This window comes from Amphibalanus amphitrite, unplaced genomic scaffold, assembly GCF_019059575.1.
Source record: "Amphibalanus amphitrite isolate SeventyFive unplaced genomic scaffold, NRLGWU_Aamphi_draft 001207F_arrow, whole genome shotgun sequence".
NCBI lineage: Eukaryota > Metazoa > Arthropoda > Thecostraca > Balanomorpha > Balanidae > Amphibalanus > Amphibalanus amphitrite.
This window is the reverse complement of record NW_024882701.1, coordinates 102,384-119,443: the sequence shown is the minus strand read 5'-3', so window position 1 is coordinate 119,443 and position 17,060 is coordinate 102,384. Positions and strand designations below refer to the sequence as shown.

The 17,060-nt window shown below is 48.2% G+C and overlaps 1 protein-coding gene across 3 annotated transcripts; it reads left to right on the top strand.

Moving 5' to 3' along the window:
- Positions 1 to 860: 860 nt before the first annotated feature.
- LOC122371126 (casein kinase II subunit alpha) lies at positions 861 to 17,045 on the top strand. Of its 3 annotated transcripts, none has more exons than XM_043347238.1 (8): positions 861 to 1,135; positions 4,048 to 4,353; positions 4,789 to 4,900; positions 5,174 to 5,386; positions 6,440 to 6,634; positions 7,935 to 8,137; positions 9,903 to 10,051; positions 16,030 to 17,045. In XM_043347238.1, the coding sequence occupies exons 2-8, from the start codon at positions 4,259 to 4,261 to the stop codon at positions 16,200 to 16,202; spliced, it is 1,140 nt and encodes a 379-aa protein (XP_043203173.1). In that variant the 5' UTR covers positions 861 to 1,135; positions 4,048 to 4,258; the 3' UTR covers positions 16,203 to 17,045. The 3 variants fall into 3 exon arrangements, with proteins under 3 accessions (XP_043203173.1, XP_043203172.1, XP_043203174.1); XM_043347237.1 differs by having other exon boundaries at positions 985 to 1,135; positions 4,088 to 4,353; XM_043347239.1 differs by lacking the exon at positions 861 to 1,135 and adding an exon at positions 2,307 to 2,572.
- Positions 17,046 to 17,060: the final 15 nt, after the last annotated feature.

The following is a 17,060-nucleotide window of genomic DNA, read 5'->3' as shown; positions in this document are numbered from 1 at the left end:
TTTTCCGCGACGCGCTAGCTCCACCAGGGGCGAAACGGCGAGGGGGGTCGTACCCGCCCCCTCCCCCTCGGCCGGCGCGTATGTAGAAAACCAATAGGTCCGGCGAGGGTTAATAGAACCGTCAGGAGTCGCAGTCGGAGTTGGAGTCGGAGTCGGAGTCGATTTTCGAAGCAGGAGTCGGAGTCGGAGTCGGAGTCACCCTAAAATCCATCCATCGACTCCGCAGCCCTGCCTACAATACCTACATGTGATGACACTTTTATCATAGTCACCGTGGTTCTATCAAGCTCACAGACTTATGTAGCTAAATAGTAGACGCGGTAGTTTTTCTACGCTATTGAATCATGCCGCTGGTTCTAGTTTGTATCTACTACGCAACCTTCTCACTTTGATTTTATTTTTCTTCAAGTGTTTTTTTAGGGGGGGGGGGCATAAGATATGCTGCCCCCGGCTTTCAAGCTTTGGGGGGGCATAGGCATGGCCCCGTTGCCCCCTTCCCCCCCGGATCCACCAGTGACCCCAGGGGAGGGAGAAAGGGATTAGAAGGGGTGGGTCCGCAGCATTGACGGACCACGGACAGTGGCACTGCAGTCGTATCTTGACGATGCTCATTGCTCATGCTCTTAGCTCTTGACGCGTGAACTGGCATGACCGCTGACAGTTTGTCGGTCATCATGGGTAGCAGTCCATTGTTCTCAAGCTTTTATTGTAATGTGCTTCTAATTTGCTTTTATTATTTGTTTCGTTTACTTCATAAATAGACTGTTTGTTTTTATGATATAATTGCGATGAAAAGCAAACTTTTTTTTGGAGATTTCGAGATGTTTGAATTTAGTAGCCTATTCCTTTTTTGCCGGATATCACGCCGTTTTGCCTTATATTATAAATTTGTGTTGAGTATTGAAAGCGAGGTGTTTTGCGGACATGTTACAATAATTTCATATTTTAAAAAGTAATCTTTTCTTAAAAACAAATAAAAGGTCTCACAGAAAATCCTCAAAATACACTGTCCATCTTTCAGCCATCTTGCTGATGCGTGCGTGTTTGGGCGCCGGGCCTCGGGCCAGAAGGGAGCGTTTTCATGTTCCCTCGGGGTTCAGGCGCACTACATTCTTCAACATCTGCTTGAAAATAGGTAAATTTGAGCTTTTGAAATCAATGTGTGCGGAAAATAAGCTTGCAAGGGAAAGTAGAGCATTGCTTCCGGAATGCAGCTTTCGCGCCGTTTTTGCCGAAATTGATAGGCATACATTTATTGCAAGGGTGCGATACTTTTTATTTGAATAAAGCTGGCTTTTTGTTGTGTCTGTATTCACATATCCTACTTGTTTCCACCAAGACTGACTTGAATTTGCACAAATTATTTTTGTGCGCCGTATATGCCTACTTAATGTCAATTTTTTTGTAGATTTTTTGATTTTTGTTTGCAAATTTTGGACATCCATGCAAAGCAAAATTTCAGTTTGATTTCTCCTCTGCCAATGTATCTACCCACGATATCATCTTCTACATCTCCCATTTAGCCCGTTTTACATGCCTGCTAAACTTCATGTGATCCTTATTTTGCTGGGTGTGGTTAAATCTTTGGTCTGTTTTGCAATGGTCAACTGCTTGGATCATCTTTACACAAAATACCACCAAAATTATACATTTCTCAAAATGGTTCCATCATTAATATTGCTTTGTTTTTGCATTGTCTCTGATTTCTTGTTGGAAAAGTGTCTTAAATAGGACCTATTCTTCCATGTCATTATACATAACATGTTTGGTCTCAGTTGAACATCGTATTGTAAATCATTTGCAGTGCCGACATTTATATGGACTTGAATTGTGAGATGGAAAGATAGGAAAGCTTTTATAAGCTCACTTTTGGCTCGATTGATTTGCCATTTTGTTTGAAAGTACCTATGCTTCAATGTGAAGAATATGCGTACTTAGTACTTATATTATGCATAGTATAGAGCTTAACAAAATTATTTTAGGATACAAACAAGCTGTAAATTTCAAGTTATGACTATAAAGTACCTACAAACCCTTTATGATTGCATGGAATGCCTTTGCCACCAATACAATAATTTCAACCATGCTGTATTTTAACTTGAGAAAAAGCTAGTTAAGCGCTGAGCTAAAATTGCAGACTAACTAATCACCCAGTGGTATAAAATATGCCATTTTACATGGATCATTTTAAGGGGCTTTGGCAGGACCTGAAGCACCTTGAAAGCAATTTGTGGTTCTATTTCACCATTGGGTTTAACTGTGGAAAAGAAATGAAATGAAACTGATTCATGCATTTCCAATTTCAGCTATTAGGTACTCTTTGGGTTCTTCGAAAAAAGCAATGCTGTCCATAAGGCTGCCCTGTTGCATGCTTTGTTGAGCATGATATTTATTTTCATTCAAATGTCTAAGGTTTACCTACCCATGCTTGAGACTCTCATGGGCAGCTGATTATTAAAAATAGAATGGTGTGTTAAGATGACATTCAAAACTGGCCTCAGCCAAAGGAGGAAATCTGGCCAAAAGAGACACTTCTAGAGATGCAAACTACCTATGCAACCTGATTTTGTTGGTAAGGGGCTTTTCCTTCTTCTCCATAAGACTGTTTGCCTGTTGGTCATTTTGCAAGCATTCCTAGTCGTCAACTCCAATGGGCCGACTGCCATCAGTCCCTCTGATTTAGTACTTAGTAGGTACTCATCCTTTGGTTCTTGACAAACCCTGCCTAGTGTGGTGAAAACATCCTCATCCAATTATATGGACCAGACATTACTCAAAACATATGCCCAGTGGATCATATTAATTAACTTGTTATACAATTATCTGGCATTATGAGTTCTTTTGTGTGAATTCAACTTGCTGCTGACCATGATTTCAAACACATTTACCACTTTTATGCACAGTTACCTTAAAATTTGGTTACCTTCATGTGAATTGTAATTGATGGTTCAGTTATTGGCCTCCAGAAATATATGCATGTCTAGTGGTTCCAACTTCCAAAAGTTCAAAACACTATGCAACCAGGACATTCATCATGTCAGCTCAGCTCATGGCTATTCAGCTTGCTTTGTTCTATAATTCGAAGTTCCATCCTACTTCCATTCACAGCTTATCTAACCTAACCTAGATTCCACTAGATTTGTCAAAAAAAGTACTGGTAAAGGGCTCCGAAGAAGCTTTAACTGGTGAATTGTTGACTCACAAGCCTTGGCCATGGTTTGGGATCGTTGGTGCCTCTTTTCTGTATTTTGGACAGATTTGAGTATGCATTCTTTTCTCACTCGGGAAAGGTTTGAACCTGTATTTGAATCCAATATATTGTCTCAGATTTCCCCAGGATCTCTCATGTATTTGATTATTAGCAAAATTTCCATTGGCAGTATAAACTAAGATGACCAACCAACCTAATTTCAGCAATCACAAAATCGCTGAAATATTCTAGTTGGAAACTGGAGCAGGCTCAGATCGCTGATGTAATAACTAAAGCTTTTATTTTTCTATGCTTGTTAGAACGTGCCAACCTGTTGCACACTAATCCCTGTGCAACAACAACTTCAGTAGTCAATGGAAGTAGCAGAAAAGAGCAGTGTCATGATCTTGGTTCACTTTTCAGTGCGCTTTGTACCAACCATGAATAATGTATTATTGTGATTAGGGTTATCATATATGCCATGGCAGTTGATATGATCTAAAAATATTTGTTTAAAAACCTGTAAGTGCATTAATATGCAACATTTCAAGTGTTTTTTATAGACATGTGTAATTGATTTATATATATTCCTGTATTTATTCATATGCATAGCTTCTAAAAATGTGCAAGCTGTATAAAGACCATTCTGTCGTGCAAAGGCAATAGGGACTAATTATGTTTGGGTGACCTCTGACCTGTCACCTGACGTAATGACCTCTGATCTAATGTAATCATTTACATGTTGCCTTTGCACATCAGTATAAGTTAGTGTGCTGCTATGAAATCGAAAGATCTTTTGGTTTGCCTGTTCACTGTTGTGTGCCTGTTGTGATGACGTGTGATGTTTTGTTTCTCAGCCGCACCATTCGGTCAGCTGTGACGGCACCCTGCCGGCAGCTGGTGACTCTCGCCGGTGTCTGGCGGCTCGCGCCCCTGCTCAGCGTCGCCGGGTGTCCGCGCGCGCGCGCGCCGCCGCCGCCCAGTGCCGGTCGGCCGCCGGCCCGTCCGGTGGCCTGCCCGCCGTCCGCCGGCGGTGACCCCTGCCCGCTGCTGACCCGGCCGACGGCCATGCCGCTCGTCAGTCGCGCGCGCGTCTATGCCGACGTGAACTCTCACCGGCCGCGCGAGTACTGGGACTACGAGTCGCACGTGGTCAACTGGGGGTGAGTGGCGACTGGGGCGCCGGCGCGTGGGCAACTGGGGTGTTTGGGCGTCGACTTCCTCTCTCCCAGATACTTGTCAGGGGACATTCAACCTTTTGTCACGGCTGTTATTTGTGGACAACTGTCGCTCACAAGTTGTTAGCACAGCCCTTAGGCTCGCATGCATAAGGCAGCAACTTGTACTGGGGGTTCTGATTTTTATTTCATCCTCTGTGTCCATGTCGCCAACAGGGCTGCTTTGATCCGATTTTGTTTCGACTCATTGTATTGCAAGATAGAGATCTCATGCCAGCGGTGTTTTGCGTTTCTTTTGAGGCTTGAAAATCTTACTGCCCAATTTGCTCATTAATACCACAAGCACAGATTTTGAATGAATTGGAGATCATCAAAATGTGTTTGCCATGTTAACATGTCATTTTCTTTCTTTTTTTTCAGGCAACAGGATGATTATCAGTTAGTTCGCAAGTTAGGTAGGGGCAAATATAGTGAAGTGTTCGAAGCCATCAACATAACCAATAATGAAAAATGTGTGGTAAAAATATTGAAGGTGAGTGTACTGTGAAGCAGCTGATGAACTTCACCATGGTTCTTGTTAGAACTGATGTTTTTTCACACATAATGATATTGCAATCAATTGATATTCAAGTGTATGTATCATATCTCATTTAATTCAGTGAAACATCGCAACTGATTGTGTTTGCCGGTGATCTAACATTACTCCCCTGCCACGACTGTCCGGTGCCTCCCCCTCCCCGTTTCCCCTGCCTCACCACGGTCGTCCACAGCTGTTTGACAACCTCCCCCTCGCCCTCCTCCACAGCCGGTGAAAAAGAAGAAGATCAAACGAGAGATCAAGATCCTGGAGAACCTGCGCGGCGGCACGAATGTGATCAGCCTACAGGCGGTGGTCAAAGACCCCGTGTCACGGACGCCGGCGCTCATTTTCGAGTATGTCAACAACACAGACTTCAAGCAGCTGTACCAGACGCTCAACGACTATGACATCCGGTACTACCTCTACGAGCTGCTCAAGGTGAGGCGGACCTGGCTGACGGCCGTGGGCGAGAAATGCTGAGAATGGGCGGCGGCTCAGTGGTGCAGGATTGTCTAGTGTGATGTCCTTAGGCTCCACAGGTGTTTGGAGTATTATGCAAACATGCATGGTCAGAATTCCCTTTTTGTCGTCCCCTGCGATTTGCTGCTTTTCGATGCAATTATGTTCATGCTTCGAATTTCAGACAAGTATGCTCAATTCGTATTTTGCTTGATCAAAAAGCAATACTTATCGATATGGTTAGAATCGGTCGAAAGTGTGATGTATGTTTTACCAAGTCATCTAAAAAAACAACAACAAAAAAAACAGAAGTTTAACAAAACTCCCACCACCCCCGTCGGATCCATTGCTTGACGGTTGAATACTTACCTCGATGCCGGTCGGTTTAGGGTGGCATTGGTCATTCTCTCCTGATCAGTATATGCAATCTGCCGGATTAACCGGGGCACAAGCCGTCCGTTACTTCTACCCTGACCCGCCTCACGGACTCCGACCGACCGACCCGGCTCGGCGGCACCATCTCAAGGCCGCCGCCCGGCCAATTCGGACGGGCCGCCCCGCATGTGCCCGCCCGGTGGAGGCTCACCACTTCGTCAAGGTCACGTGATGCAACGTCCCATTGTGCGGCGTTGGCCGTCCTAATGGGTGCGTGCGCCGCTGTGCGTGTCGGCTGGGGTAGACGGACCCGACCCGTCGTCACCGACCGGGTCCCGGCCGATGTCGCCAACTCTGTCCGGTTTTACCCGCCGTCCGGTCAGAGGGCTGCACAGTGCGGCGGCGTCCTTGGATATGCACAGCGATACTTCTCTAAACATCCTCCAGCTAGATACGAGGGATATGTTTTATGTTGCAGTGCAGCCCGCAGGGCCTTGTTTCTGCGATGGTTGGACATCCCCCGTATTCCGTCTTATCCTGCGTTGTATGCCTAGGAGGGACTTCCCTTATCGTGTTGTGTGTGGGTAGGGGAGTCCCCACGTCCCCGCACTCTGCGCCGTGCATCCTCTGACCATTGAGTGCTCATGTTACCCGCAGGCGCTCGACTACTGTCACAGTATGGGCATCATGCACCGAGACGTCAAACCGCACAACGTCATGATCGACCACGAGAACCGCAAGCTGCGGCTGATCGACTGGGGCCTGGCCGAGTTCTACCATCCCGGACAGGAGTACAACGTGCGCGTGGCGTCGCGCTACTTCAAGGGCCCCGAGCTGCTGGTCGATTACCAGGTGCGTTCGGCAGTGCCGCGCCCACACGATAGGGGGGTATGAGTATCGGAGGCGACTTAGATGGGGTTTACTCTGTATTTGCACTTATTTATGGCTCTTTTACACATTTCTACATTGACATTAGGTACTTGCTCCTTGGAACATGGGAATCGTAATTGAATGAGTAGTCGATGATAAAATGCATGTCATCTCGGAAGTGGCTTCAGGGTCGGTAAATCGTCTTGTAACTGTTCGCCTGTTTGTCTGTCTGTCTGTTATCTGCCTCTATGTCTGTTGTCTGTCACTTGCCCTCTATGTGTACTGATCTAACCCTCTAAGGCTCAAAACGAATGAGAGGAATGGTGATATCCGATTGTGCTCGGTACTCATGTCCTATCATCGTCGGTTCTCTGACCTTGAGACGTGTGGCTCACAAAAATACAAACAATAGCTGTAGAGTCGGGCGGTCAGTATGATCATCTGGCTCTGCCATGGGCCGGTCTGTAGCGGGACGTGGGTGGGTGATTATAGTAACCGGATCGCATGCACGCGGGCTGAAAAAAAAAAATACAGCTGAGGTAGCGGGAGTAGTGGGAATCCGAGCCCTAGTGATCTGCTTCCCGGGTATCGAGATATCATAACAAGACGGCCTGAAGGTCGAGTAGAAACCCAGCACTTCTTATCGTAGTTTTAGATAAACAATGTTTAATCTGCCATGGTATTTATTGTAAGTAGATAGATACATGTTTCTTTTATTCAAAAGAGACGTAAGGCGAGCATGTTTCGACTCAATAGCAGCTGGAGCCCGGGATGTGAAGCTAGTTTGACCTAACAATTTTAACAACTATTTTGAACTGAATGATTTTGCACCGCGGAACTGCCGTCTGCTGCAACTGACTGACGCCCAGTGTGGCCAAATTGGTTTAGCTTTAGGGGGAGGATGTATAAAAAAGTCGTATGAGGATGTCACTATTAAAAAACACTCGTCTTCAGCCTCATTTTAGGTGCAGTTTTTACAAGTAATGTAGAAAAACTATACCTGACGTCAAGCCCTGGTGGAAAGTAAAAAAAAAAAAAACTCCAAATATTGTCATTAAAGATGTAAAAAAAAAAACATTGCAAGCGCGACAGTACGACTATGACGGTGCGAATCGTACATTGGAACATTTATTCCTACACTAGGCATGCTTTCATAACAAAAAGGTCGTGATGATGTAATTTTAAAATTTCTGAGGATGTCATTAAACTTTTCATTGGGGGTGACTTTCCCCGCAACATCACCAATTTGGCTACACTGCTGACGCCCCCCGTTCCCCGGCAGATGTACGACTACTCTCTGGACCTGTGGTCGCTGGGCTGCATGCTGGCCTCGATGATATTCCGGAAGGAGCCGTTCTTCCACGGCCACGACAACTACGACCAACTGGTGCGGATAGCCAAGGTGCTGGGCACCGAGGAGCTCTTCGAGTACCTGGACAAGTACCAGATCGAGCTCGACCCGCGCTTCAACGACATACTCGGCAGGTCCGTCACCGGCTGTGGGTGTGTGTGGAGGGGACTCTTCAGGGGAGGGGTTATGCCCGCATCCAGAGCGCTCCCTGTCTGTGCGATGATAGCTTCAATTGAACGCCCACTTTCTATAACATTTGAATAAGCTGTTATATTTTCAGCCTGTTCAACTGCAGATTATCTTTGAATTCCAAAGGTATTCCAACACACCATACCGCGCATTGCAGTGTCATGTTCGTTCTGTCGCCGTTTGTATTTTCAAACCGCTCTGGTTTGTTCACCCTGTGATGCCCGGCCGGCCAGTTCATCCAACCACACTCGGCCCGGTGCGGTGTGACATCACTGGCCGGCTGAGCCGCCGGCTCTCCGTGAGGTAGGCGGATTACGTGCCCGGCGAGGGTGGTGGTGGGTGGGCGGTGTGCAGCCCTTGCGCCCCGTCCCATCCACTACTCTACGGGCGCGGCCGGCCGGGCTCAGCTGCGCGGTGGGACCGTTATCAGCCCCGGGCTATCTTTGTGGTCGTCATGGCACTTTGGCGACTATCGGCACTGTGGTCCTCTGATAGTGTTGAGGGATAACAACTGAGAGCTGTTGATGTGACGATGTGTGCAAAGCGTTGTTGAGGTATGCTCTTGTCTGTTGCATCGTCGAGCTGGGAATTACTATCGAGTTTGATATGTGTGCGGATGATAGGGTGTTTGTTTGAAGGTGTTCATTGCGTGTTGCATTTTTTAAACAAAACAGCTGGCCATTCATGCCGGTCTGATGCCAACCCGCGCTTCTAAGCATGACTCCCTTTGCCCGATTTACGCTGGTTAGCTCGGCGATTACTTCTGTCTGTATGATCTCCAGTCTGTTCTGAAAGGAAGCCTGGTCCACTATGTGGCCACCACGTCCCGTCCTCAGATAACAACCACGTCCGGAGCAGTCTGTTGGCTGCAGTACATCTCGGGACAAGTAGTGCTGTATCAGGCAATGCAACACGACGGGGCGTTAATTTTATGTGGGAGGGATTGCGATGAATCACTGCGATAAGATAGGCGACAATGACCGTAATTCGCACGGTCAATACCCATACCACCATAAAAATGATATGTTTCATGGCAGTGTTTCCCTAACACACTACTGTATGATATGCTTCCCGGTCCGATTCTGGCTCGCTGTCCCGTGGCCGTTCGCACTGGCCCGTCCGTTCTCGTGTATTCTGACCAGCCCCGGCTCCCGGCGAATTCGGGGGTGCGGCGGCAGCGGCCTGCATGTCGGCTCGCGGAAACTACTACATTTCCTCCGCCCGCCGACATCTTCCCGGCGGCGTCCTTGTCCTTGGGACCGACTGTCCGTTGGTCCTGCGGGCGGACCGTCCGTTTGTTCTAGAGTCGGAGATCAACGGATTCCGTTGGAGTTCGTCGGTTCTTGGGTCGACTGACTGTTGGTTCCTGGGGTGGGCTGACGGCTGATCGTTGGTCCTTGGGGCGGGCTGTCCAGGGGTCTTTGGGACGACTGCCTGTCTGCTCTTGGGTTGGCTGACCGTTAGTCTTGCGGGTGGGATTTTGGCTGGCCTTTGAAGCAGGCTGAGTGTTGTTCCGTTTTCTGACGCTTGTGGACGCAGCAGGTGGGACGAGGAGCGAAATTATTACTGACCTGCCATGACTTATCTCCTCGTGTTCAACCTCGAATCCACTGTGCCTCCTATGCTATCTCCATTTGAGCTTGTGTACGTTTGTGTCAGCTCGGTTTGCTGTTATTTTCTATGACTGACGTCTCGTTACTCCGTTTCCAGACATTCCCGTAAGCGCTGGGAGCGGTTCGTTCACGGCGAGAACCAGCACCTGGTGTCAGCCGAGGCGCTCGACTTCCTGGACAAGCTGCTGCGCTACGACCACCAGGAGCGGCTGACGGCCCGAGAGGCCATGGAGCACCAGTACTTCTGTGAGTCGCGCCCATCTGTCTGTCTGTCAGTCTCTCTGTCGTCAATATGTGTGTCTGGCTGTGTACTGTGTAGGTGTGCCCGCCCGCCCGCTCGTCCGTCCGCTCGTCCGTCCGTCCGTCCGTCCGTCTGTCCTGTCAAGATCCATCCTTAAGCCTGTCTCGGTCTGTCTGTCTACCTATGTGTGTAACTTGGAGTGGCCCGTTAGACTCCTGTTGAAGTGGAATGGGGGGTGGGGGGGGGGGCTGAAAGAACTCCGTTCTCTATACGGTGTGAGCTACACTAGCCGACGGTTACCCCGGCCGGTTAGTTCGCTGCGCCGGGGTGCCACGACACCCGGCGGACCAGTCGCTCTACAACAATGAAAGGAGGAAAACACTGACGGCCGGCAGAAGCCACAGGAAAGTGGGCCCGCCCGGCCGGTATTTTTACACGGCGTCGAACCGTGTTGCCGTGGCAATGGCCGTGAGGACGGGCTCTTCAGACACCTAACCGATCGCGGGCACTGGGCCGCCGTACAGACGGGGACTGAGTGACACCGTGACAGCTATGCTCCATTGAATTCTATCAGCGCGGCGCGGGCGGTCTGAAATGGTCACCGTGTGTGGCGACCGGCTCGCCATGCACTAGTCGAAAAGTCTGTCAACGGAATTGCGAATAGCCAGCCCCCATATGCAGCGACTGGGGTATATGATCGCGTGCTGCCTGTCGCCGGGCGGCTCGGTAGCGGACGATGCGGCCGCCGGTTCGCCCGCACTATCGCCGCTATCGACGACCGGCCTCCGACGGCGCCCGTCACGGCCTGTAGGAATGTACAGCGCTATCGGCGACTGATCGCGCCGCTCGGCCGACCGCCGGCTCTGCCGCTCACGGCTCGTCAGACGCGTCGGTGACGCCGCAGGTGACGTCATCGGATCGCTGACGTCATACTCACCTGAATGGCCTCGTGTGGAGGTGACGTGGGCGACTGTCTGTCCCGTTAGACGGGCTGGCACCGGCTCGCGAATAGAGACGATCGTGAGGATGTCGCACTGCAGAAAGCAGCCTGAAAGCTTGGACGATGCGCATAGTTCGGTAGTTTATAGCTACATGTGTTTTCAGAATGGTACAGGGACCCGCAGTTGCTACTGTACACATATATTACCAATTTAGAATTGCACTATTATTTGCTAAGTGCTGGTCATTGGAGAAAGGAAATGTAGTGCAAAGTATGGAGGAATAACACATGTTTGCTCCTAGGACGTATGTTTTGTATAATTCCTCTTACCACAACAGATATTCTTCCAAAACTACAATCGTGCTATTTTTCCGCGCCGGCTGCCTCCCCAGAGCCCGTCCTTGGTATCGCCTATAGCTTCTGTTCCCGCTACGTGAATGAAAGTCACGTGACTACTACAGGTTTGCGCTCAGTACTAACACACCTAGCCCGAGGGCCGGTCCGTAGCGGGGAGGGGTAGAACGTCAGAGCTCCAGCGCAGTGGAGGTGGTGGTGGCCCGTATCATAAAGAGGCAACCGTAAGCAGAACTACAATTGCCGCAGTTTAAGATTATGATCAAGTTTTCTTTAGATGTATTGATTGGCAAGTAAGTGCAATGCTTATCCGATATAATAAAACGGTGTCCAAGGCCTTGGAAGAACTATAAAACATATTCAGCAGCGTATAAATTTCTGATACAGGCCATGACCTTTCACCTTGCCTCCGGGGAGCACCGCCCAGGAAGCCACATACCGAACGAATCGAAGCCTCGCAGCGCGGCGGCAGAGGAGGCGGATAAACCATCGCCAGATCTTTCGCTTACTTATGTTTCCAGAAGAAGGAGGGGGGGGGGGGGGGGGGTGGAGGGTGAGGGCTGTTTTCAACCCACTCACCAATCCTTTCCTTATTAACTTATAGCTTACCGAAAAATGCAATACAATGGTGGCCGTCACGAGATGTAGCGAAGAGTGCCTCGGCCACACCGGTTTTGAGTAAACTTTAAATTGGAATTCAGGCCAGTGATCCTGAAGCATTATTTTATGTTTGTCGTGCATAAGCTGGGATGACGTGGTTCAAGTTAATTGCGAAGAAACGGTTTTAGTTTCAGAACATTTATGAGGCTAGTCGCGCCAAATAGTATACGTTTGTTACAAAATGTCATAGAATGTTGACGTGCTATCCAGATGATGGAATTTATTTGACACAAGAAGTCAAAAAGTGGCATCGTTAGCCATCCTGCATACCTATAAATCGATTCGTCACCTTGGTTCGAGCTCAATAGTTCTTTTCGCGGATGATCGGTTTCGTTTTCTTTTTCTTTTCTTTTTTTTTGGGGGGGGGGACAGATTATGAGCCAGTAACCACCCTCCCTAGCCCCCCAAACAATTGTTGACAAATACTGTGATGGCCTAAAAAATGCCCTCACTCTCCCCTATTTGGGGCTCTCAACTTTGATTTGTTAAAGTTTTTGTCTGTTCATTATAAAAGCTGTCAAATTTGCCATATCATTTAACTTTTATTGAGTTTGTATTTCACACTTATCTAAAATGAACAATTTTGTCACTGGCTTCTTTTATGAATGGAATTGGATGGTCGCATGAATGAACGAATGAATAGCTCCATTTGAGCATCAGCTGAAATCAATCCTAAAATTTAATCTACCAGTCTGCAACGAAAAGGTTTAAAAACCAGTGCAAGTTAGGTGCAGTTTCTAATCTATGCCGTTTTTATTAAGTGTCTCATAGCTCCTTAATCTTGAGCCGCTTCTCTTACGATTCATCTTATGTGGTGCTTAGATTGTTCAAGAAGTTATAGTATTCGAGCTCGTTGGTCTTAAAAACTGCTATCGAAGTAAATTAAAGTGCTTCGGGCTTCGGCACTTAAAAAACAATCGATATTTAACCCTCACCCACTTAGGCATTTCTTTCCAGCGTCTTACATGTAGCGGAGGGGCGTAGAAACCCTCAGCCATTCGGCCCTTGATAAAAATAGCCAGAGCTTCGCTGAAAAATAAAAAAGAGCGAGCTGCTCGTGACGAGAGAAATCCGATGATTTGAGGGTCCTGGTCATCGCTGACGAGAGAAAGCCAATTATTTTTATATCCTGGTCAATGCTGAGTTCCTAGGTCACTGGTTGACCTCCTAGATCAGGTTAATAACCCAAAAGCACGTAAAAATGGGTCCTGCTAGAATTTCTACAAGTGAAGTTTGCTGGGACTTGGCTTGCTTCTGAATCCGAATTTGCACTTGCTTTGATCAAAGATGATGTATCAAAGCATTTGGGGTAGGACGGCTTACGCCAGATCACCCATTAGGCGTTCTGCCACCTATCCATAGAATGTTAACCAGCACTTACAGCCTTGCAACATATTGCATAGGCACTATAACTGATACCTAAGTATGCCAGTTTTCAAATGCTAAAATGAGTGCTAAATTTCAAACCAACACTTCCTAAAAACCACAGTAAAAAGGTGTGAATTTAAGGAAGTTAACCGATATCATTTCAAGTAAATGACCTTAACCCTGAGTTTCACGTGACCTTGGCACCCACAACAATCAATGAGACAAACATTAGATAGTATATTTCACATGTTGTCACGTTGCTAATTACGAAACGACTATGGAAACACACAGAAGATGTGCGCTGACTTTCAATTGCTATTCTGGCCTGACATGATCTTGGGAAAAATAATCACAGGTTAAAGGTAATTTGGTTCAGGGATTTAAAATTATCAGACAAGATGCAAAAATTATCAGGGCTATTTAATTTTCCGGGAAGTTGTAAATTTGATCAACTCCAGGGCACCAAAGAATCGTCGCAATCCTTCGCTTTGCCGCGAATCGCGATTTATTGGTGAAAAACAGGGGGCGCGGTCTACCTCTACTTATATGTGTAGTGAGGGGTAATATTCATTTTATCTGTGTTGATGAATATGCAACAATTTCTACATGAACTGAGACCAGTCAATGTGAGTATGTTTTTCTCACGGACAATGACAATATAAAAACAATGCGAATAAAACCAAACGTTTCGGACAACAACGTGCCTTCGTCAGTGGAGAAAAATAAGTGTATAGGTTTAACATCGATGAGAACTATATGCGGCACCGTCTCAGTCTGGCCAGCCGGGTTGCCGATAAAATACACAAATGTTTATAAGCTTCCATGATGTGCTTAAAAAACTGCTGAAAATATATCTTAGAAAATAAAGATATAGTTCGTTTTTTCTAAGTTCGACCCTCACTGTAAACATCTTTTTGAACATAGCACGAGAATTGCTAGCTGAATTACTTAGAAAACTGGTTAGCGCACATTGTACTGCAGACATTAATAATATTTTCCAAATAAGTTTTAAACACCGATGATATACCGTTCTGTTAAACGCCGTGCGATCTAATGATCAGTTCAGTTATAATTTCTGACCAAATGTCTATCCTTGTGGGGTTGTATATAAAGACAAATACGAGCTAGGAGTCTGGGAAATAAGAGCCAGGAAGAAATATTTTTGAGTGAAATTAATCGTCTGTGAAATCAATGTGCGCCAGCCAGTTTTCTAAGTAATTCAGCTAGCAATTCTCGTGCTGTGTTCAAAGAGATGATTACAGTGAGGGTCGAACTTAAGAAAAACGGACTATAACTACTTCATCGATTTTATCGAAAGAAAACATGTATGCCTAATTACTTATTTCTTGCCACTGACAGAGGCACTTTTTTGTGCGAAACGTCTGGTTTTATTCGTATTGTTATTGTATTGTCATTCCCTGTGAGAAAAAAGGATAACTCTTCAGTTAGTAACCATAACAGCGAAACGGCTTAATGTAACACAATTCACTGTGTATACGAGACCATAAGTCCCTAAAAATAATCCTATTTACAACTTTATAAAAAGATACAGCTTATACACTATACAGCTTAGGCATACAATTTTTTCTGCAATAAGATAATATTCATTTATCTCCACAGAATATGGCAAATTAGTGCCGCTGAAGTTCGCTTTCGAAGCGTCTCCTCCACGCATTCCACAGCTCTCGTGCCATTTTGGATCACGGAACATGGCTGGGCGCAGGACAGGCCGTCTGCGAGCTTGGACGGACCACGTGATCACCTCCTCCCCTCCCCCTCACTCCCGTCCCCTTCCCCAGCACGGCGTCCGATCTAACCGCGCCCCAGGCAGTCGGCTCGGTCCGACCCTCCCCATGGTCGAGCCACGGCCCGGTGCCGCCTGAGTTTGTGCCGGGTGCAAAACTGGAGCAGTAACTAGCGCCGGAACTGGTAGTCAGCACGACCATCGTCAGATGGCAGGAGTAAATGGAATAAGCGGTTCCAGGTTTTAGAAGGAATGGGGCAGGAAAAAGCGCTGAAAACAATGTTTTGCTGATATAGCCATAAAAAGTTCACTGAATTAGGAGAGCAGCACATCAGTTTAAAGCCTTTCAGATGATGGTTTTAATAAGCACACAATCATTTCCCAATTCGCCTCCAACGGTGTCACAGGCAAAGAATACGCTGAAATACTAGTGTGTACAGAAGCAACTGCGGGTCCCTGTACCTTCCTCGTTGCCTTCTTGAAACGGGACATCCTGTCTATCCATGGCTAATCGCCTTTCCGTCGTAATTTCGTTAAACTGCCTCGTGGCCTAACTGGAAGGCACTTACACGTGTCGTAGAGGAGGGCACTCCTTCCATTAGAAGGAAAACTGACAGTTTCCGGGCCATTATGTCGCTGAATGGGGGAGGTTTGTGACTCATTTGTTCATTTTCCTGCCGTACTATGCCTTTCTTGGAATATTTGCTACATCAAAATCGTTCTGTATGAAATATGATCACCTGAGCGACTAAATTTTGTTAATAACTGTCCCAAACGACGATGATGTGTATGTGAAGTGTTTGCCTAATTCGTGTGGCATGTCTGCTGGACGTGCTGAGGGAATCCGTTGCCATTGGTTGCTGTGTCGTGCTGTGTTATATCTGCGATCTGACGCGCCCTGCCGCCTCCACCCGCAGACCCGATCGTGAAGAACTCTGCGCGCCAGCAGTCGATGTCGTCCTCGCCGACGCCGATGACGGGCGCCGTGTCGGGCGCGCTGGTGGCCGACGCCGTCGGCGGCGGCATGCCCAGCTCGCCGATCGTATCGCCCGGCGCGCCGCCGCTCACCGCCGCCACCAGCAACCAGTGAGTGGCGCCCCGGGCCGTCCGCCGGGACGCCCGCGCCCGCGCGCGCGCACGCGAGCCGCTCGGACCTGACGCGCTCCGACCACCCGACCGGAGCGCGCGCCTCGCGCGGCGACCGCGCCGCAGCGGCCGACGCCGCCGTCAGACTGTACATGTTTGCAAATATTTAACATTTTCCATCGGTTTTGTTGAAAAGTGTCCCGGGCGTCGGCAGCAGCTAATCCATGGAGACGGCAGGGTGCGACCGGCCCTGAGCGCGTGCGGCGCCAAGTGAACGTGACAGAGTAGCGAGCGCGCGCGAGAGAGAGGGAGCGAGCGATGAGGGACGGGACCAGGGCGCCGGCTGCGGCGCCGGCCGTCTCCGCGCGCGTCCGCTGCCGTCGACGCCACCGGCCAGGGAGCGAGCCGCTGACACGTGTACACGGCATTGAATAAAGTGGACTATGACGGCCGACTGTGCCGAGACTGTGCGGTGTTGTGCGGCGCTCTGTTCAGCCCCGGGCGGCCGGCCGAGCGCCGGACCCGGCTCGGACGAGCCGGACGCGAGCTGCAGGTCGTGTTGGTGGTTTCCGACTGTGGTTATGGAATTACGGAGCGTGTTAGGAGTTCACGGAGCTGTCAATCGTCTGGTAGCGCTAGAATTTCTACTCATCGGCGCCCGGTACGGGGGGCCGACCCAGCGATGAATTTGGTCGACCCGCGACGCGCGAGCGAACAGTTGGCTGGACGTGCGACCGTACGAATCCAGTCTGGTCTTTAGCTTGTTTTTACATTGAATTCGAATACCGTGCGGAGTTGTACTTTTGTTGTCAATGCTGGTCAATGAAGGCAGTCTCGGTGAACGTCATCACTTGTATTGCTC

Coding starts and splice junctions, on each gene's coding strand:
- LOC122371126 (XM_043347238.1), top strand. CDS start 4,259: ATGCCGCTCGTCAGTCGCGCGCGCGTCTATGCCGACGTGAACTCTCAC. Junction 4,354..4,788: donor TCGCACGTGGTCAACTGGGG/GTGAGTGGCGAC, acceptor CTTTTTTTTCAG/GCAACAGGATGATTATCAGT. Junction 4,901..5,173: donor GTGTGGTAAAAATATTGAAG/GTGAGTGTACTG, acceptor CCTCCTCCACAG/CCGGTGAAAAAGAAGAAGAT.